At 33.7% G+C, this 23,721-nt stretch overlaps 1 protein-coding gene and 1 long non-coding RNA gene across 3 annotated transcripts in view; one reads left to right on the top strand and one right to left on the bottom strand.

The window, feature by feature from the left end:
• LOC143232235 (interference hedgehog-like) overlaps positions 1–756 on the bottom strand; it is a 99,278-nt gene extending 98,522 nt beyond the window's left edge. The window contains exon 1 of one of the 2 annotated variants that reach the window (XM_076467396.1): positions 485–756. In XM_076467396.1, the coding sequence (XP_076323511.1) occupies positions 485–635 (151 nt within the window). In that variant the 5' untranslated portion in view covers positions 636–756. The remainder of the gene's footprint in view (positions 1–484) is intronic. The other variant, XM_076467395.1, reaches the window with a different exon arrangement.
• A 2,009-nt stretch (positions 757–2,765) lies between these two features.
• LOC143232237 (uncharacterized) overlaps positions 2,766–23,721 on the top strand; it is a 33,689-nt gene continuing 12,733 nt past the window's right edge. Inside the window, exons 1-2 of the long non-coding RNA XR_013017456.1 lie at positions 2,766–2,861; positions 3,992–4,033. This is a non-coding gene — a long non-coding RNA (uncharacterized LOC143232237). The remainder of the gene's footprint in view (positions 2,862–3,991; positions 4,034–23,721) is intronic.

The raw sequence follows: 23,721 nt of genomic DNA on the forward strand, positions 1-23,721 counted from the left end.
TTCTGAATTCATTGAGTTTTACATCTAATCCATCAAATAATCATCACTGTGTTACATTGAGCAAAATGTGATGTGATGAATTAAAGAGTAAAGCTGGATGTTAAACCATTTTTACAGCACATGACTAAAATGACGCAATTTAAGTAATATCAAGTTGCTTTATATTACTGTTTAAAAAAAACAAATAAACGTTCCCAGATCTCACCGTCCATACTGAATATATAAAATACTATAACAAGGATAAAAAATTAAAAAAGACGCAATGCATCTCTTCGAGTTTTCTGTGTAAGTCTTTCTCAAAAGAAAAGTCAAATTGTATTTAAACCTATTATTTGACTAAACACAGATGAGTTGATTCTAAAAAATTGAACTTTATTTCTCATCTACCTAGACACGTTTAAAGTGATTTCATAATCAGTTTAATTTTACATTCCCAGATAACACAAGGAGGAATTCATACATATGTAATAAGTCAATAACTCACAAGGTAGAGGTAAACTTCTCCAGCGTTTATAGGATACCCTCACACAGTAAAGGATATTAAACGGTCTTACCACCTCTCCTTCATTCCACGCTATACTAATGTTTTCTTCACTACCACTGACTAAATGAAGACGTCTGCCCTTTGACACCATCAACTATTAAGTTTGACAGTTTGCAATGCAAATCGTGCTGATGGGCTTGGCGAGTTCCGCATGGCTTGTTAGGCTGGGTCTTTCATTCTGTCACGAGCGCGCACACACGAAAGGCTTGAGGAAATCAGTCTCACGTAACTCACGAATTGAGGACACCAATAATTAATTCATTCAATTTTTTTCAACGAAGAAACAATTATAAAATTACCCAAATCAGGGAATGTATTAAAAGAACGTGCTGAGAATAAGGAGTTTCAATATGATGTTTTGGCCGTTTTTCCAAATTATGTCTAATTCGATATTGCGTCATTTGAAATCGAAAAAGTAAATTTCTACATCACACGTTCCAAACGTAACGAACCTTTAGAAGAATATAATTAAAATCGTTCTCGATTCATGACACTCAAAACATATTTTTAAAACAGTGCAAGAAAATATAGTATCAATTTTAGGATTTCAGAAAGTACTTTGATTAAAAAATTTAAATATTTAATTTATTTACCAGTCGATTAAAAGTAGCAAAACTTTTGAAATTCTGGTAAAAATAATTTAAGTCACAGATTAACAGTTCGGAACGTCTTTAGAAGAACCTTGAGAAAAAAAACTCAGTTGCCTATAACAATTTTATTCAGTTTGTTATTTGAATATCGTGCAAAGCTACACGAGGATTATCTGCGCTGGCTAAAACTAATTTAGCCGTTTAAGACTAGAGGGCAAACAGCTACTCATGATGACCCACTGCCAACTCTTTTACCAACGAATAATGAGATCGACCATAATATATAACACTCCCATGGGTGAAGGGGCGAGTATATTTGGTGTGACTGGGATTCGAAGCCGCAGCCCTCGAAGTACGAGTTGAATGCCTTAATCAACTGACCATGCCGGTACCAATTTTTCTTATTACCTAGTACCTATTCCCTTTAATAACTAACATAGGGCATAAGAAAAACCCTCCTTGGTACGTTTAATATTATCTTTATTTCATGCTTTTGGCCTAAAATATTCACTGTGAAAGTTAAAACTTATACGGTCCGGGGCAGAAATACAGCAACGTAAGTAGAGTGTAGAAGACTAGAACAATGTTTATTATAACATTTTCGAATACTTTGTTTAGTTTCGACTGATCAATATTTTATAGTTAGAAGGTTACTTCAATGCGGCTCTAAACAGTTGCTTAAGTCATCGGTAAGCTCTAAACTTCAATATAAAATACTAATATAAGTTGTAGAAAAGGAGTCAATGTGTTTTATACATAAACGACACCTCGGTTTTTGAGCTCTTCCAGTTCTTAGAAAACAGTCGGTCTAAAAGGAAAAAAAATTAAAATTCTTAACAAAATAACATTGCCATTGTGTATTTAAATTTAAAACGAAAAAAAAAGGATTTAACTTTTCAACAAAAACATTTGCTTAACAGGAGATAAAAGGTAATACAAACTTACAATTATTTCATGTTAGACCATTTAACATGTTATAAACGTGTAGGTATGTGTTGTTTTATACTATACTCTTCTATCAAACGATATTTTATACAGTACTAAGACAGTTGTGTTATAAAATTACGGTTATACATCAGAGCACTTTCATGTTTTTACACACACACACATGTATATAAGAAACATTACAAATAACTCACAGAAACCTTTCGTACCACTCAAAACTTACATTGAAATTTTCATTTCCAACTAACATACCATCTTGACAAGTTCCATTATACTAATCCCCGAACTATGCCGTACGATCTACATTTCGAGACTAGTTTAATTCACGAACCTGAAAACTAATATTGGTACTACAAAAGCCGAATCATTTTTTTTTTTTTTTATTTTACTGACTTAAGAGCAAAACAAATCTATAAGCCAAGTTTAATAGCGGCTTTGGAATGTACAGTGCCCTGCGATTAACTTGTCAAGACAAAATAACAACTAAAAACGATGAAATAACGCTTTAGGTCATCAGGCTGCCATCAATCCACGTACACCAGTCTGCAGAGGTGGAGCCAAAGGAACATAGTTTTTTTTTGTGAGAAGGTTTTACCCCGGTTCGTGCATCCCTTTAGGCACCCGTGACCTCCAACACTTTCTGTGCTAACAGTGGCTCCATCGTCGCTCTACCAGTCACTGAGCGAACTTCTCTCAGCCTAGACATACAGTAGAATAACAAAAGGTTAAAAGCGACGACGACTGTACTTGGACCTTTCACGGTTGACAGAGCAGAATTATATGTGCGTACCAGTAAACCAAGTTACTAGAATATTCGTACATAGTAATTTAATGTAAAGAACAATAACGAGAAAGAGGTCGAATATTATTTGAGGTTTTACGACTTCTAATGCCTTCAAGTCATTAATTATTACCTTGTAGCTCAAAAGCTTGAAAGCTAAAATCTAGGAGTCTTAGTAAGATGAGGTAATTATGTCTCACAAGAGACTTACTGACATTAATATTACCAGTTTGTCTGTGAGAGTTTATCTAGTCTGAAGTGTATGTTTTTTTCTTGGCTAAGAAAGAAAACACTTATACAACTTTTGGCGTGTTCATTGTATAGAGAGGCATATTATGCTCTAGGAATACTGTAATACACGTATCAGTTATGTTCTTAGAGCTACTTTGCATACACATTACTCTTAAAGCACAAATACAACTAAGTTTTCAATTTAGTTGCAAATATTATTAGTCATGTTTTGCTTGCAGCTTTGTAAGGTACTATGCGAAGTAAATATTGTATGCTTGATTTCAGTATAATGTTTGTGTTTTGTACGTGCTTGCTTTGTCAATAAGCAGGTGTCAGGTGTGAAAGTTTAAATGAAACAAAAAGTGGTTTATGTATTGCTGATACGATTATTTTCAGTTTGTTTGCTTGTTTTGAATTTCAATCGAAGCTACTCGAGGTCTATCTGCGCTAGCCGTATCCAATTTAGCAGTGTAAGATTAAAGGGAAGACAACTAGTCTTAACCTACTCTTTTACCAACAAACAATGGGATTAATTGTCAGATAAAAACACCCTCAAGGCTGAAAGGGTGAGGATGTTTGGTGTGACGGAAATTCAAACCCGAGACCCTCATATTACCAATTGAGCACCCTAACCACCTGGCTATGCCGGGTCTGACTCTTTTTCGGTATTATATTCCCGATAAACCTGAGGTAGTTAATAACTTTACAAAACACAATGTTCTTAAGAAATATATGTAAACTATGAATACGTAAAACTCTACCAAAAAGAAATGGAGATTAGGTGTATTTATTTCACTTAAAAATAATTATATTGTATTGACACAAAATTAGGCAGTTGCTCATGATGTCTATATGTACTTCTGTTGAAGTGAATAAGCTGACTTTACTCCTTTTCAATAGGTAGCTGGCAAAACATGACAACACATAGATACTTGTGACAAGGTAATGTTTTTTTTTTAATATATAATTAAGTTTAAAATTATGCCCTGACTCCAAAAATAACGTATTATTAATGTTAGGAAACTATACTAATTACATTAGGCAACAGAATTATTTTTACTCTACTACTAGAAAAAATTCAACTGTTTCTGAGTCATCTGACGATGCTGATCCTAAAACTCATGTTGAAATTTGCTGATCACCACCAGTTTTTTAATTATGATAAATTTGTTCATTGTTTGTTTGTTTTTGAATTTCGCACAAAGCTACTCGAGGGCTATCTGTGCTAGCCATCCCTAATTTAGCAGTGTAAGACTAAAGGGAAGGCAGCTAGTCATCACCACCCACCGCCAACTCTTTTACCAACGAATAGTGGGATTGACCGTCACATTATAACGCCCCCACGGCTGAAAGGGTGAGCATGTTTGGCGCGATGGGGATGCGAACCCGCGACCCTCAGATTGCGAGTCGCACGCCTTAACACGCTTGGCCATGCCGGGCCGAAAAAATATCTGTACTCTGCCCACCACGGGTACAGAAACCTGGTTTCTAGCAGTGTGAGTCCGCAGGCATACCATTGTGCCACTGGGTAGCTAAGTTTGTTCAAAATATCTTTATATATCGTGAAAATAAATTTTTTTGTTGTTCATTGAAAATTACATTTAGGAATGTTTAAAATAATACCTAATAGTAATAACGTTATCTTATTGTATTAAATATTACTTTAGAGTGTGGTCCCTTTATAAGTTCATAAGTTCTTGTTGCACCTCCTAACCTGGAGATTGAAATATTTCAAGGTAAATATTCTAACACTGTCTTATATCTTTCACGAGTTTAGTATAAAGTGAATAAAATAAATTAACACTATGCGTGATTTACTTGTATATCGAAAGTTATACTAAATGTACGATGAAATTACACTTGTACGGAATGGGTACTGAGCTCAGAAATAGTTTAGTTCTGCACATCAAACTAACTCTAACTCAACATTACTAGAAAACACTGAATATATATATATATATTTTCATGCTGAAACAAGCCAGTATTCATGAATTCATTTTATTCAGAATATCACAAAATTTACAAACATTTAAATTGTGTCTAATTGAATATATTCCTTCATCAGGTAAAATAAAACGTGTGTTGTTTGAAATAAATAGCAAATAGTATAGAGTGGTAAAATTCAGTAGAAATTAGCAATTCCATTCTAACTCAAATAAATTCCAGTTTGTATTGTCAAGTGTAACATAAAATAGAAAACATACGCGTTTAAAGAAAATACGACAAACAACATCAAAGATATTTACTCACTATCATAGCTAACTTTTAACATCCATAGTCAAACAAATAGCTATAGTACCATACAATCTAGTGGCTCAGGGGATTCTCCGTGATTTCTACGGTCTGAGTTGGTTCTTCTGTTCATTAAGAGTACAAGCTATTTATATTATGTCTGGAATTCTCATATAGACATACAATACCTAGAGATATGACAATGTTTCTAAAATCAACATTACGTTACAGGCAAATTCAAACAAGAGGTCTCATATAGTCTTATATATTAAGCATCTGCCAATACCCATTACAAAACTTTTGGTTAGTGCTCAAAAAATATGAATTGGAAAATGCTTTCCCTTCCTTGGTGTATTAGAATTATTAATAACAGTCACACCGATCATCACCAGTGTAGGGTTACACTTGATAACCACATTTAAAACCTCTTCTTTGTAGGAAATAGTATTTAAAGCTAGGAGAAAATAATCACGTTTAGGACTTCTGCTGATATTGCAAAGTTTCATGGCAGTAGTATCATTGCAACCCATCAACCCATGATTCAGTGAGATCTAATAGCATTTGACACATCTAAGTCACTAATATATAAGGTTTTACCTTTAAGGCTCGACCTAGGGGCGACGACAACACTGTCTTAAGGTCACTGTAGAGTTGTGGCTTTGGTGTATACTAAATACTTTTGGGGTAACAGGTTTGTACAGGATTTCTACACTAATGTGAGTCACAATAAAACCTTATTTCTGGTTACATTATTATACTGAAGAGCTAGAAGCAATGTTGGCGGTGGAAACCAACTGCCAAAAATCTTGCCAGGAGGTGAAGTAATGGACACCGAGAAGACTGCAGGACTATATCTTACCTCTTTGAGCTACGAGAAATCCTATCACATCAACTGCAATCCATAGAGGAGTTGAAATCCAAATGAGATCAAAAGTAAGCTGTAATGTGCTCTTATGAACAGAGTAACGCTGAATTTATAATGCCATTATAATTATAATGTTATGTCGAGGGTATGATTCAAAGGTCAGCAGAAAGACCATTTTATGAAGACGAGAAACCGATTTAAATAAAAACATATTCTAAAAATCGGCTGGTATTGGTATTAAAACATTAATTAAAATAAAGTACAGATCAACATTTCGATCTCTTTAGGTCATCTTCAGATTAGCAAAGAGTGTTTGTAACTGACAGTTGCTGGGCACACACATATCTTAGAGAAGAGAGTGTGAACGGGTATGAGATTATATGAAGTTTGATGTTAGGTTATTAATTAATAGTGATATAAAGGTGTTTTTTTTACATTGGTTTAATTTTGATTTGCGTTCTTGTATAAGTAGGGTTTCTTTGATTGTGCGTTTATTTGTATTTGTTTCCCTACTTAGTATGTTGGTGTTCTCTATAGTTACAGTCATGTGAAAAAGTTAGGACACCCTATGAAAGCCTGTGTATTTTTTAACATTTTTGGATATATGGATATTTAATCTCAATTTCAACAATACTGAGAGATTATAGAAATATAATTAAACAATTAAAACTGAAAAAAAGACTTTTCAAGATCTTCTGTAAATGTAATTCTACAAAAATGCATATTCTAACTGAGGATAAAATTAATACACCCTACCCCCTAATAGCTAGTGTTATCCCCTTTGGCTGAAATAACAGCAGTGAAACGCTTCTTCTAGCCATCTACCAGTCTCTGACATCAATCTGAAGAAAGTTTGCTCCACTCCTCAATGCAGAATTCTTTCAGCTGTGAAGTGTTTGAGGGGTTTTTTGTACGTACAGCCCGTTTCAAGTCACCCCACAGTATCTCAAAGGGATTAAAATCTGGGCTTTGACTTGGCCATTCCAGGACTCTCCATTTCTTAGTTTTTAGCCAGTTATTGGTGGATTTACTGATATGTTTTGGATCATTGTCGTGTTGCAGGGTCCAGTTCCGCTTCATCTTTAATTTTCGTACAGATGGTCTCACATGATCCTCAAGCACCCTCTGATACACAGTAGAACTCAAGGTGGATTCTATGATTGTGAGCTGTCCAGGTCCTGCTGCAGCAAAGCAGCCCCAAACCATGACACTTCCACCTCCATGCTTCACAGTTGGTATGTGGTTCTTTTCCTGGAATGCTGTATTTGGTTTACGTCAAACATGTCCTTTGTTCTGGTGTTCAAATAATTCAATTTTGGACTAATCTGTCGAAATAACATTATTCCAGAAGTCCTGGTCTTTGTCTACATTCTCTCTGGCAAACTTCAATCTGGCCTTGATGTTTCTTTTAGAGAGCAAAGGTTTTCTTTCCTCCTTGCACACCTCCCATGCAAGTTAAACTTGTGCAGTCTCTCTCTGATTGTAGAGGCATGCATTTTCACATCAACAGTAGTCAAAGCCTGCTGTAGGTCCCGTGATTACATGTTAGGGTGTTTGGAGACCTCTTTTAGCATCTTGCGGTCTGCTCTTGAGGTGAACTTACTTGGGCGACCAGACCTGGGCATGTTGACAGTTGTTTTGAAAGCCCTCCACTTATTGACTATTTTCCGAACAGTGGAATGGCTGATTCAAAGTCTTTTGGGATCTTTTTTAAATCCCTTACCCGATTCATAAGCTGCTACAATTTTCTTTCTGAAGGTCTCAGACAGCTCTTTTGCTCTCACCATGGTGCTCACTCTCACTTCAACATTCAGGAGCGCACCAAACTAAATGTCTGAGGTTTAAATAGGGCAAGCCTCATTAAAAATGCTGAGTAACGATCTTCTAATCACGTGCACCTGATGTGATACACCTATGTGTGAGTTGAACCATTTTAAGTGGGAATAAATGTGGGGTGTCCTAACTTTTCCTCAGTTAGAATATGCATTTTTGTAGAATTACATTTACAGAAGATCTTGAAAAGTCTTTTCTTCAGTTTTAATTGTTTAGTTATATTCCTATAATCTCTCAGTATTGTTAAAATTGAGATGGAATATCAATATGTCAAAAAATTTTACAAAAATACACAGGCTTTCATAGGGTGTCCTAACTTTTTCACATGACTGTATATACAATGTTGACAAGAAGCAATACTTTTGATCAAACATAAGTATCGCCCGTAAACAACCTGAATATCTTTGTTCAGCTGCATGATATGCCATCATAGCATAAAACTAGTGCTCATCCAAATCATTGTGTTCTGTGTTAACAACTTTTGCAAATATGCACTTAAGAGTTTGTATCACAACGGAAGTGATAAAGTCAGGTTTCTGTCTTCTGCAAAACCAACACTTTACACGAGTCTGATAAAGTTTGCTTCTTAATCTAAATTGATTTCTTTAGGCACTCCAAACCAGGTCATACTGTGATTAACTAATATATCAACAAAACATTTGGTGTCCACTACACCCCTTAGGACCATAAACTGCAATACAGGTTGAGAAATACATCTTTATGGTTAGTACAAATAACAAAACGTACGTTCCTCCACTTGTAACTAATGCTACAAGCGCTTTGGAATACATTCTTCAATCTGTCTCAGAGATTTTTCACCTTGCTGTCCATCAAGAAGTGCTCATGCTGGACCTAGATCTTTCAGTTGTTCTCAAAGTTTCTGAAATGTTAATAAAGGCATCCATCCATTAGTAAAATTTCTTATCACATGGTATGTCATCATAGCAGAAATAATCTTAACTCCAACGTGATTTTCAGAATCTGGACATTCAACAAATGGACAGATTTTCTTTTCCTTGTTCAGTGAGGTATCCTATCTCTGTTTCTTTGTCATGGACCCAAGTAACAATGTGTGACTAAATGACACTCCTGCCATTTGGATACCCGTCATGCACTCATTCCTTCAGTTCATAATCCATTTAAACAATCTGTTATTCGCTTGAACATTAAAAGTTCTACCATACAAGTTGTGTCGGAAATGTTACACAAAGACAACATCTGCATCCAGTTCCTTCCTTTAATGTAACATCTTCATTCCTGAGCCGTGACTAGAATACATATTTGCACATTATACTGCACAATGCACCTGCAATAACACTGTTGTGATTTCAATATTGCTGGCATCATTGTCTAGTAGATATTCATAATCCTTTTACCAAAGCTCATTTCAGATACTGGAATGCTTGCTCGCAGTTTTCACTTCATCTGAAATGTGTTTTGTTTTTAGAAAAAGCTGGCAAAAGTAAGATATTCATAGAGGAGTTGACCACAAAATACCTTACACCACTTCAAACTTTACAGGATCCATGGATATTCATTTTTTATCTGCAATATGACATGTAAGTTTCACTGTCGTGCACTTTAGAGTGCATTTTTAAAGTTTCAGTTTGAAGCATGGCCTTTTTATCAACTAGAATGTCATTTTTAGGTTATTAGTCACAGGCTTGAAAAGTTTTGAATTTTTCACAAAGCTACACAATGGGCTATCTGTTCTTTGATCACCGTAGGCACCAAAACCCAGTTTTTAGGAGATATACCTCTGTGTCACATTGGGGAGCCAGACTTGAAAGACCAATAAAACACTAGAACATTATTGACACAGATTAGGCATTTTTTTTTTACTGTAAGCCTTTATACGTTTAAGCTCTTTAATTTCACAAACATGACAGATGCATTACACATTCCACCTTAGTTGTTAAAAGTAATCTTGGGTCTGCTTTAGTCATATAGTTCAACTGCCAATATCCAGACATCAACTCTAAGATACTCAACTAATATCCAATATTTACAGACACCAGTACATGTAGAATATTGGAAAGATGTCAATGTCAATACAGCACTGAGGTGCTTGAAATCAATACAGAAAATATGTGTACCTTCCCAATTTTGACAATAACTATTGGAGACAACCAAGCAATTTTTTTTTAGGTTTTGTGACCTTGTCCTTTACTCTCTGATGTATCTTGGTGTTGCATACATTTCTGTTATTCCAGGGAAGACAGAACAGCAGTTCTTTAATTGTGTACATATTCTGTGTTTATATAATATCAAATGACTTTCATTTGCCTAGTTGGCCAGCTGGTTTTGGAATACATTAAGTGCTACCACTGGGTGCTGGTATACTAGTGTTTACTCTCAGATGTAAAGTAATAGATCTAACCACAACACTTCACTTCACTTGCCATGCTTATAATCATTCCACATTGTGGCTGGATGGCCAAGTGTCCATGACTGTAGATCAAAGCAGGAATTTATTGCCTCTTTAACAGATAACTGCATAAGGTAATACTCATTACACATTATACTGTGCATGCAGCAAACTGCCAAACACTACTTGTGTACAAGGTGGTGCTATGTTTTTCCCACCCACTTGCACCAACGTAAGCTAACACTGTTGCCCTAACCGTAACCTCTCCATTCATGTATAGCTTGTCTTCAACTGCCAGAACAAAATTTGTGTCAACGGGCCCTAGTAGTGATTTCGCTTGGATTTCCTGATATACTTACTATAAGACACACCAGTGTTCTGGCAACTACTGTATCAATCAAGAACTATAGTTTTCGCTCTTATATACAAATAGGTAAAAACCGAAATTCATGCATCTTTTAATGAGACTTCGTAGTGTAAATCTTCCATTTCAATCCCCTTCACACATTGGTAGCAAAATCTCACTTGAGCTTTTCTAGTTTTACACAACAAAAGTTGCAATATTGACTATTTGCCGTTTCCCCTGAAAAAAAACCTGCTGTATCATCAACCAAATCCAGCAGTCAGTTCTTCTATGTTTCTCATCAAGGTGACAGTTAACTCACAAAAGTAATCTTACTCTGTTAGCAAAGTATATGCATTACTTATACCATTTAGAATGATATCAACGTGGAAGTAATGGTAAAAGTTGTGGCATGTATGCTATATGAAGGCTGAAATAGCCCTGCCTATCCCCTTTAAAAAAAGGTGCCTGGATAGTCGATCTATGGCATGGTTTGACACCTATATAACATAAGATACTATACGATAACAGCTTGTAAGAGTCGCAGTTTCTAAAGCAGCTGCTACAGGCTTATTTAATTCACGTAAGTAAATCTACTTCAAATTTCATCACAACAGAAGATGCTTCTGTTAACAAGGTCTCTCAAACCCTACGGGTGTCACATTATTTCACCTAGTAGCAGCCCTTGAATGAATTTGTTAATGAAGATACCCACACAATTTACTGAAATTATTGCAGGTTTTACTGTGCATATAGTGCAAATCATCAACACAGATCGATAGGTTTTCTCTGGGTGATCTATTCTGAGCCTGAAACTTGACTTGATGGATCTTTTTGTATTCAATTGCATTCAACCTTCAATATAAGTCGATGTTAATTGTTTTGCATTCCTCAGTTTGTTCCTTATTCAAGTACTTGACTGATTTTAGAAAGAGATCGTTCAGATTCAACATGAGGCATTGAACTTACTGTCTATTGTCATAACCACCCTTAGACTTAACACAGGAAACAAAACAAAATTTCAACATATTAAGAAACCAAATAAACCCAGCCACAAAACTATGCTCATCTTATAATATTAATAACGAAATCAATAAAATAAAACAACAATTTATTAACATCAATAAATTTCCTACAAAATCCGTTGCACAAATTATAAACACACACATACACCCAAACCACCTACACAGTCAACAAAAGAAACAGTAATTTATTAAACAAAACAATAAACTAGAAAACTTTACACTGTTACATACCACGTACTCCGGATATTAGCGAAAAACTAACCAACATTTGGAAAAACTTACAACAAAACATAACATTTTAGTAAACACTAAATTCATTCAAAAGTCAAGTACAAAACTAAACTTCATAATATGTAAAAACTACATTGATAATCATAACACCAACATTATTTATAAATAACTGCCACAATTTCTACTCCAGAGAAACAAGTAGAAAAATGAAAATCAGATTTAAAGAACAGCAACAACACTGTTATGAGCACAACATAAGTGCAAATCAAATAAAGACAACATACAGTCATGTGAAAAAGTTAGGACACCCTATGAAAGCATGTGTATTTTTTTTAAAGTTTTGGATATATAGATAAAACTTTCTTCAAATCAAAGTCAGAGACAGGTAGATGGCTACAAGAAGTGTCTCACTGCAGTTATTTCAGCCAAAGGTGGTAACACTAACTATTAGGGGTAGGGTGTCCTAACTTTTCCTCAGTTAGAATATGCATTTTTGTAGAATTACATTTACAGAAGGTCTTGAAAAGTCTTTTTTTCAGTTTTAATTGTTTAGTTATATTCCTATAATCTCTCAGTATTGTTAAAATTGAGATTAAATATCTATATATCCAAAAATGTTACAAAAATACACAGGCTTTCATAGGGTGTCCTAACGTTTCCATATGACTGTAGTTCTCCTCTTAGACTAGATATTTAACAAAGCTGAAAATAATATATGATGTGGTTGAAATTTCCATTAATTGATATGCATTAATTTGAGCATCAGAATATAAAAGAAGTCCCCATATGCCATAAAGGCTGCTATGGTAAAACTGGAGAAGAAAGAATATATCAAAGTGAAAACGGATATAGATTTGATATGTACTAAAATGACAGAAGTTCTTTGGCTCTAACTGGACCAGACCTTACTTTTTACCTGAGAAGTCAGTTCTGTAACATATGAGATACAGCAGCTGAGGAGTACATGACGATGTACCATGGACGTCATATAGCTATCTCTGTGGGTGATAAACAAACCTTTGATAAACTAAGTTGATTGTAAGATGTATGAAAATAAACGCTGTATTATCTCCTTATGGTGATGATGCTGAGGCAGTGATAGTTACAGGTACTTATCTGATTGTTTGTATTGAGTCAGATGAGAGTACATGAGATTCCATTTACACAAGTTAAAATAATTTATTGAAGCCATTAATGACTTAAAACACTCTACATGTTTTGACATCTTCTGTATAATATTCAAAAGTTACTTAAAGGTATTTTGATTTATAAATTTAGCTCAACCTCACTAATTACAACTTTAAACATGTGATAACCATTGGAAGTAATAAAATTTAAAAAAGAAAAAGAAGCACTAAACCAAAATGATAGAACACCAAGTGAAACATAGTACTTCATGACTTGTACAATTCATATATATTGTAAACAAATGTCTTGCAACTAACTCATGATGTTGAAGGTATCCAAACATATAGAGTGTTTTAAGGTGGAGTTGCTGATTTTTAAAAAAAAATAAATATAAAGATCTTTTAACTGTTTAAATACAAATGTGAAAATTATATTTCGATTATGTATTATTACATTTTAAAAGAAAGAACAATCCTTGTTTTCTGAGCTATTAATTGATATTCACTGTAAAATGTGTATAGTGTGTTGTGTGATTTTTAACTTGAATATTCAGTTGAAGCAGTCCATAATTACAGTGGCTAATATCTGAGAAGAAGCAACATTTCTTGCTTTCTAATTTATTTATTAAACGATAATATGTGGTAAAATGTATAGATTATATTTGAAAACCATTTCTCGAGTAACACAGTTATGGCAGTTGGTACCAGTAGGTATCCACTCTGATGCTTCGACAGTTTGGATAACTGAATATGATAATTATGTGTTCCAAAATAATAAAAAACTTCCCCATAGGTCGTGATGGAGATGTGTTTTAACTGAAGTACATTGATAAACACCATAACACCATTTATTTTTACTTTCGAATATTTTACCTTGAAGCCTGTGTTCATTTGAATCTGATTTGAGAAATTAACGCATGTGAACCAGTAAAAAGTAAACAAAAGTTCAATCTGATGATCACGCTTGACTTAGTCAGAGCTTGTGTTATGAAAGAGGTAAGTAAATATGAAATATGCTACTGTATATGATCATATATGAAAAATGGCACGCACAACGTAAATGAGTCAGTCGCACGAAAACACAATTAAGCTTCTTAAAAATGGTAAGGAAGTTGATCCTGATGATAAGACTTTTCAATATGTGCCGTGTTAGTTCAAAATATCCTTTGTTTTCATTGATAATAGTGATAAAATATTTAGTTTATGTCATAAAAGTTTTGGCATGAGCGAATGTTTATAAAAAAATAAAAGTGATGGCGAGACTTACACTGCTTTTAATAAAAACTAATGTTTCACCTGTGGTCTTTCCACTAATGCAACATTATGTCTCAGAGAAAACATACTTTTATCTGTGACGTTTGGTAACAATACGGCAGAATATTTTGATCGCATAAAATTTAAAAATTGAATGGGTGAAATTATTCCCAGTAGATGAAATTCACGAATAGTAACAAACAGGAGCGTGGTGTACTCAGTATTTCTTTTGCTTATAACATAATATGTTCAGTCATAGAGATAGAGAATATTTAGAGAAGCATGCAGATGTTTTGAATGTTTACTTAACTTTGTTTCAGTACAAGGGGCAGTCATGATGCATGAAATTGTAGGCTGTAAGATTAATAGAAAAACATAAAAGTAAAACCTGTTGCGTAAATCTTTGAAACCATACAATTTGCTAATATAAAACTTGTGATTAAATGAAAATCACTTACAAATTAATAAATGCTAAAATAACAGAAATACTAGTGACATGATTAATTGCACATTGTTTAAAAAGAGGAACATGGGTGGCCTGTGGAATACATGTCCTATGGGTTTATTTCATATAATGTATATGTGAACATTATAGAAGTGTCGTTTGGACAAGGGCTTCACTAATTACTCAGCAACAATGTGTAGTTCTAGTAATGGTTAATGTTTTTAGACACCTATCATCCTACACATCCAGCTTATATTTTGACCAAAAATACAACCTGTACCTTCACAGCCGGTGTCTTGCGTTTCATTCTCTTTTGTGCTGAAATTTCAGATAATCCTGCAATGAAAAGATATATCTGAGCTAAAGAGTGATGTGTAAAGGCAAAACTATAATTAGCCACTGCCATGGAAATCTCTATCCAAAATAATAAAAAACTTCCCCATAGGTCATGATGGAGATCTATACCCTCTAGACATTCTCGGTAGTCCGTTGTTCATTCAAAACGACATGTTCAACAAACCTATCAATGTCCAGCCTCTCCGCAATCCAATCAAATTTCAGCTCAATTCACTAAGAAATAAAAAAAAATGGTGATCGATTGAAAAGTGTTTGGAAGAAAAAGAAGAAACATTGGAAAAAGTATATTTTTCTGCTGAGACATAATTATGTTTCAACAACCAAAGTGCTTGGTTACATTTATTAACCGATCTAAAATGTATAACACATTTAATTAGAATAGACAGGGTGCAACTGGGGATGGCATTTACTTAAACTTATAGTTTGTTTTTTATTCACTGACATATCATTCTCAAATACTCAACTATAAAAGAAAGTATACCGAGACACCAGAATTATATCAATGATTAATGTAAATTCTACCAGCCTCTCCAAAGCGACTGATGTATTATAAAGATCAGATTAAATGATATGAAGATCATTCAAGCCACCACAAGTGCTTAAGAAATCTTAGTTCTGCTTTCTCCATGCAGTTTGATTTAGTTCAACGACAGGCCAGATATACCACGTTAAACTTCTAGAGAATACTCAATGTGTCCACATATTGATGTGTTCATGGTCATGGAAAGGCTATTCTCTCTCACCTGAAACCTGTATAAAACCTTGATATCCCCTTCTTTATCAGAATTACAATAGTAGCTGATAAAATGCTCTATGAAAGTTGCATTGCTCTGTCCTTAAGTATAAATAAGTGCTCCCAATGTACCTATTGATTTTAAAAAGCATGTTCCCTTGTTGTTTTAATGGACTCACATAACTGGTGCCTAGATAAAGGTGGTATGTTATTGTTTCATTCTTTCAGTCATCGGGCCCTACTAATACGTTAAGATGTTTTGTCAGCAAGTAAATGAATTTCTTTTCCAGTTTTGAGTCCAGAGAGTCTGTAAACTCCCTCATATGTAACCACAAAATATCTTGGTAGCTATGAAATTACTCTTGAAAATAAAGCAGCACAGTACTAGATATACAACCAGTTTCACAACTTTCTGCCTCACTTACTGTGTTAATAACCTTTTCATATGGAACTGAAAGAACCACCTATGCATAATTACTAGCCAGTGCTGGTATTAAGCCCAAAATCAGAGCAACAACTGCGTAATCTAATGCATCTTGAGTTCTGAATAAAACATGATGATTCGTCTGTCAGTTTTATCATCACAATAGGTGATGGCAGTACACTAGACTAAGCTTACAAAACAATATGAAAATAAGTTGACCATCTCGATGTACTGTGGCTCACTCTTCTATTTACACTTTAACACTCCAATGTTTCTGGGTTTTGAGGAGTTTGATATTCGATGGCTCTTATTATAGGCCATAGTGGTAGATAATCTTTGTGGGAACTTATCCTTAATATACAACTACTACATCTTAGCTCAGAAACAATGTAGACATTGTCTTTTGCATTTGCGATAAAAGTAGAGCAAATGTTTTAAATGAGCATGATAAGACACTACCTGTAGTGACAGATTCTGGTAGATTCATTTAAAATTTGGAATATAACATTTATTTTCCCTTCATTTACAATAGAAGTTCTCGTATTTCTCGAGGAATTAACAGAATAATAGTATTTCAAAAGTATGTAACTGTAAAATTTTAAAATACTATGAGAACTAGGTCATTGTGGTGAATAAGTAAAAAAGAAGCTCGACAGGTCAGAAGTGCTTTTCAGCAAATAGTGATAAAATATTTTATTGTTTGTTTTGAAGATTGTAAAGTTTTGATGCAGTATAACTAAAAAGTGACATTTTATATCGTGTGGTCTAAAATTAGTTGAACAGTGAGTTTCATAAAATATGAATGGTAAAAAGCACAACCTCAATATTAGTAAAGGAAAGTAGAAACTGGAAAAAAGATGTGGAAAACGAAAAAATTGTTTTCCAACTTTTTACAATGTGGTGCATTAAATATCAGTGATTAGACTATTATTAAATGAGTCACGAAACTACCGCTACAACAACTTGTGAAAAAGACCAGCGCTAGAGCTTCATGATGTGTTATCTCAGGAACGAAAATTTCACAGCTTCTCACGGAAATAGGAAAACAGAGGGAGGACAAATATTCACTTGCATTTGACTGAAATGGTAAATCTAATAGTAAACAAATTACTCGAATATTTGACATTTGTTGGATGAGATGTTATGGTAGAGCTGCAGTCATTCCAATTTTCCAAAGAAACTGAAGTAAGTAGTTAACAAGATGCTGCTAATCCTGACTGTTTATCAAGGCAAAGAATTTAACATTTAATTTAGTTTTGTTTTTCTTATTGTCTTCAAGATTTGTAGCACAATTTAGTTTTCATTGTCATCAAATAGAATAAAAGTCTGGAAAATTCTGAAATCATTTGTAAGTTATCATGACAGGTCGAAAGATTATTGACAATTTTCAATTGTACGAAGGACATATTTCAACTCAAACAGATGACAATGATCATTTAGCTAATCATAGCTATAGAGTATTGAGATAACTATGGCTAGAGATAGTGAATCTGCTATCAATAAAATGTTTCTTTAGATATTTGCCTGTGAATGACATAAGTGGTGATGCAGGCATAACTAAAATTGTTCTGAGTAGACTTAGAAGTGGTGATGCCTTTGGAAGTCTTAGGATGCAACGTACATGACTAGAGTTTGTTTGTGTTTGTTTGTTTGTTTTTTAATTTCACGCTAAGCTACTCGAGGGCTATCTGCGCCAGCCGTCTCTAATTTAGCAGTGTAAGACTAGAGGAAAAGCAGCTAGTCATCACCACCCACCGCTAATTCATGGGCCACTCTTTTACCAACGAATAGTGGAATTGACTGTAACATTATAACGCCCCCACGGCTGAAAGGGCGAGCATGTTTGGTGCGACGGGGATGCGAACCCGCGACCCTCAGATTACGAGTCGCACGCCTTAACCACATGGCCAACCATGACGGGTCTTATCAAAAAGTAAAACACAAAATGTTTTCTTTATCATTAAAGAATAAATATTGATTGTGTAAAGATATTTGAAAAATAATTTGAAACTTGTAAAATATGTAAAACACAGGATTTTTTTTCAAGACAGAAGACTGATGAGTAAATGTATTTAATACAAAAGCTTTAGTGGACAATCTTTGATCAAAAGCAAAATTATAAGTTACATTTTCTTTGAAAATTGCCGACGCAATCATTCAGCTATTTCAGTACTTCATAAGCACAACCTATTATACCGTTTCGTGTAAGTTTACTGGACTTGCTGAAATAACATAAATAAATTTTCAAATCAGCTTACTAGATGGTAAGACAGTTGATCCCACTGCAACAAAACTGTATCCGTTGATACTGAAATAATCAAAAAAGATATTCGAACCTGTGGCACTATTCTTGAGAGTTGAGTACCCCTGAAAATCAAGCCATGTCAGACCTTATGTTACACCTGAGTTCTTCCGATTTTGTTTTGGTTTTTGGTGATATTGCACATTTAAGCTGATGTATCTTCAAGATTTAATGACATATTACCAAAACAATGTATGCATCCCTTTTCCTAGGTAAGGTGTACATGCCATCTTAAGTTGAGTCAAAATTAGAACTATTTTATTCAAAAATATTTTCATGCTTAAAGAAAGTAATCAAAATATCAAAACAATGGCTTCAATTATTAATACTTTTACAACACCTTAACTACATGACATTGGGGGACAAATTTAAATGTGTATATTCATTATGTTTTAATGTTTATTACAAAGTGTAGTTTTTGTTATGTGGGACCAACTCTAATGATTTTCTAATCACACATTATGAATTGTTATATTGGAAATCTATTAGTATTAACTTTGTTTCTAGAATTAAGATGGCCTGATGTATGATAATGAATATCAGAATACTTATCTCTACACAAAGAAAGAAATGACAGAACAAACTTTCGCCTTTGGGACAGTAATAAATTCACTGACTTCAAACGTTAAAACTAGGGTCGGACACAGTAGATAGCCTCAGGTACTTTCGCTCTAAAACAGATAAAGCGATTTTAAATCTTAATTTCCGAGTTATTCTAAAGAACATACGAATTGTTTGCATCCTGTTTTGTTTTTCAATAAAACAGCAAAGCAATAATTATAACATTTGTATGTAAAATAATAGGAAATTTTAATCTTTAATATAAATTTAATTCATTTTATATAAATACGAAGTTTAATATTGTCGGATGGTAAGGTACAAAATATTTGTGGTTAGGACACTCGACTTATAATTTCTGATCGCAATTCAAATTTCATCAGTGAGGAGTATTATTATGTGATACAATCTCATTATTTAAATGCAGTAGTCAAAGATTAGGTGTTTTACTTCTAATCTATCCATTTTGAATCAGGGACATCTAAATGAGATAGCCTTCCAGTAGGTTTGCGTGAACTTCATCAAAGGAACGACTTTTAAATATATTTACTTTTAAAAAAATAATTTAATCGATGTGTTGTAAATGCGATAAGATTTGTTCTCTTTGTGATTAAATTTGTTATTTTGAAAGCTTTATCTAATAAACATAAAATGATTCTGTAAGTAGGGAGGAAGCTACTGAAATATTAACTCCTATTCATAATTAAAATTGTTATAACTGTGGTACTTAACGAAAAGACAATGTTAGCGACATCTATTGTATTACTATTAAATGAATTAACATAAATATAATCTCAAGTGAGACCTATGCGTTGAAAGTCGTTTGTAACTGCGGTAAATGATAAACGTTTCTTTTACGTAGTAGACAAAAATAATAATAATGCAATTTAAAGTTAAAAATTAATCATGAAATTATTGGCAATTAACAAGTTTTTACTGTGATATTTAACTTATAACTAACATTGTATTTATGCTACAAGTTAACCGCTACTAACCGACTCATTATAAATAATTAAAAGAGTTAAGATTGTATGGTATACCTCTTGTGTGTGTCTTTCCTTCTTTTCTGTGCTAAATGATTTTATACCAGAACAAACTACTCACAAGGACGATTGTTTGCTTTATTAAAGTCTCTTATTTCTGTTATTACCTGTTAAGTGTTTTATTCACAAAATAGGTGTGAATTTCTTTTTGTTGTTAGATGTTGGCTAAAGCAGTTTTTTTTATATAAATATACGTAATTGTATACAGAAGAATGATTTTTCCCTACTATTTGTGCGTTATAACAAAAACTATCTGAAATCTCAGTTCGATTATTTAATTGTGGTAATAACCAGAAACGGTTTGTTAGATATTTAGGTTTGACGTATTTGTGAATGACTAATAATAATAATCGCAAAATATTCTGATAAATTAGTGATGCGTTCTAAGAACACTAAAGCTTTTCCTGTAATAACTAGGCCATTGATACTCATGGGTCAATGGTAAAGACCACGTGGAGCCTATCAGTTTGCAGCAGGAAGATAAATTAAGTAAAATTCTACATCCTGCGGTTTCTTTTATTAATATTTTTTCAGAATATAAAAGTTCTAGCTAAATCTAAAGTAAGAGTGAAGTAGAATATTAAAAAAAATATTTTATATAAAAGAAATATTTGTCAATGCTATCTGTTAGGAGGCAGCACTGTATGAAGATATATTAAGCTGTGATATCACCCATGAGTCACTTTACATATTTCTTATTATTTCTGAATGTTTACATGTTTAGTAAACGTTATTTTTTCTGTCTGTCATCAGTGTTTCGTAATTTAGCTGTCTGTCATCAGTGTTTCGTCAATGTGTAATACAAGTAAAAGTGACAAAGATCAGACTCCAAATAAATGCGATTAGCAATAGGGAATAACACCTAAGCAATCCTGCTTTCACCCGTTCATACATTCCAGGGATTTTAGTTTTAACGTTTTCTTTATGTTATATTGAATCCATCAATCCATACAGGGCTTTGACATTTTATTCAACAACGCTGTTTTTTAGCAAAATTTGGTGTTCAGGGCTGGGAGTTTTAAAATAATTGCATGATATCAGTGTCCTGGTATACGTCATGTTTGTTTCTTTAATTTATGTCACGAATTGTTGTACTTAAATCTCCTGTGATGGGCATAGCCACAGATGGCTTATCGTGTAACTTTGTGCTTCATAGCAAACAAACAGAAACTGTATGTATCGCCAGTTTTTCGAATTATGTATTTCTAGTCATATATGCTATGGTTTCTGATATTTTTTAAAATAAAATTATCTGTGTTAAGAAAGAAAAGATTTGTAGTTTAGCTGATTTTGCTCAGCCTTAATATAGATATAACTGAATGTAAGAAAACAACACATTACCATAGGGTGTAGAATGGTGAAACATAGATGTAGAGGATGATAGATTGCTTTAAAATAATAACTAATCGGAACGTTTCTTGGCTTTTGGGTGAGGACTACAAACTTTCGTAAGGCAGATTGACGTGGTGTGTATTGAAAGTAGTTTTAAACAATAGCTGCAAGATCGTTTTGTTTTCTCGAGTATTATGTTTTTTGTTACCTGTGAAATAAGACTGGCATTACTTTTTTCAAACTATTTTTTTCCGATTTTGTTAAATCTAAAATTCGACCACGTTGTGCCAATCACATTTACACGCATTGTGAATTATGTATTAGGACTATCTCCAAGGAACTCTGACTAAACTAACATAACGACTGCAATGTGGAAACGTATGAGCTTTTATTGTACTTATTGTTTTTGAAAAATGTACACTTAGAAATAATGTTTTAGCTAAGAAAAAATTGCTTAGGTTTAAGATAAAGTAGGTTAGAAATTACAAAGTTAATCACTTTATGTAGAGATGGTTTAAAGGTCAGTAATCACCTCAGAAACGGTAACGTATATAATGATTGTTAACTTTCAAAAATCACTTAAGTTATCGGAAACTGACGTGTGGCTATGAATCAGTTACATTCAAGGTAAGATAATATGCCGATTCTCTTAACAGTACCCCCCACCAGTGGCACAGCGGAATGTCTGCAGACTTACAACGCTAGGATCCAGGTTTCGATACCAGTGATAGGCAGAGTGTATCACTGTACTTCAACACCTGTAACATTGCTATTGAAATAATACAGATTTGCAAAGACAAAAAGAAATTTCAAAGGACACTGGAAGCAAAAATTACGTATATATAAATACACTAATGCACAAAAGAGATATCACATTTATATTTATCGATGTTTATGTGTTTATCATAAACTAGTTTCCATTTGGTTTGCTAAATATTGTCTTTTTAACATTTTCTTTGCCTCTAAATGCTATTCCTATTTATTGAGTTACCACTCAACTATTATTAAAACGCTATTCATAATTAAGCACAGTAATTTAATAGTTGTTTCTTCTTTAACAGTTAGTGCAGGATATTATGTATTGCATATTAACACTGATTTTTATGTTGTTTTTTTCTAAAATACTTGACTTTCAGCTCTTTCAGAATAATAATTAGGTGACGGATGTAGATGAAACCTGCTGCCACAATTATGATGCTGCTATTAACATATGCAGCTGCAATCTTCCCAATTACAGCAATGACAGGATAATAGAATACTCTTACTACAACTGCAATCTTCCCAATTACAGCAATGACAGGATAATAGAATACTCTTTCTACAACTGCAATCTTCCCAATTACAATAGTGACAGGATACTCTTTCTACAGCTGCAGTCTTCCCAATTACAGCAATAACAGGATAATAGAATACTCTTTTACACACTATACTGATCAAAACTTGGGAAAGAATACAGTATTATGAACAACATTGCATACTTTCAAATGTTTTAGTTTGTTTTGTTTTGAATTACACGAGGGCTATCTGCGCTAGCCGTTCCTAATTTAGCAATGTAAGACTACAGGGAAGGCAGCTAGTCATCACCACCCACCGCAAACTCTTGGGCTACTCTTTTAGCAACGAATGGTGCGATTGACCGTCACATTATAACGCCCCCATGGTTAAGAGGGCAAGCATGTTTGGTGTGAATGGAATTCTAACACACGACCATCAGATTACTAGTCGAGTGCCTTAACCATCTGACCATGCCGGGCCCTTTCGGAGGTACCACTGAGGTCTAAGTTTTAAAAAAAACTCTCTTCTTATCTAAGACTAGTTTTTTCCTAATAAATATGATAATGGCTCTACGTTCAATCAGCTCAAATACTGTATGAAGAAAATAACTCATAGGTTAAAATATAAATTAAGAGATAGTATTGATTGTTTATTTCAGACATTTACGTAAATCCCACAAGTGTTACTTGTGCTAACCGTCCTAATTTGGTTTTTATAGATAAGAGGGAAAGATGTTAGCCAGTAGCACCCACCGCCAGTTCTAAGACTACTCTAATTAAATATTAGGACTCCTAGGTAGGTCAGTTTTATCACTATTATGGCCACAAACTGTAACATTAATTTGTTTTTAGCAACCAAACACGATTTATGGACACTCAGGTCC

Source organism: Tachypleus tridentatus, chromosome 11 (genome assembly GCF_004210375.1).
Source record: "Tachypleus tridentatus isolate NWPU-2018 chromosome 11, ASM421037v1, whole genome shotgun sequence".
In the NCBI taxonomy this organism is placed as follows: domain Eukaryota; kingdom Metazoa; phylum Arthropoda; class Merostomata; order Xiphosura; family Limulidae; genus Tachypleus; species Tachypleus tridentatus.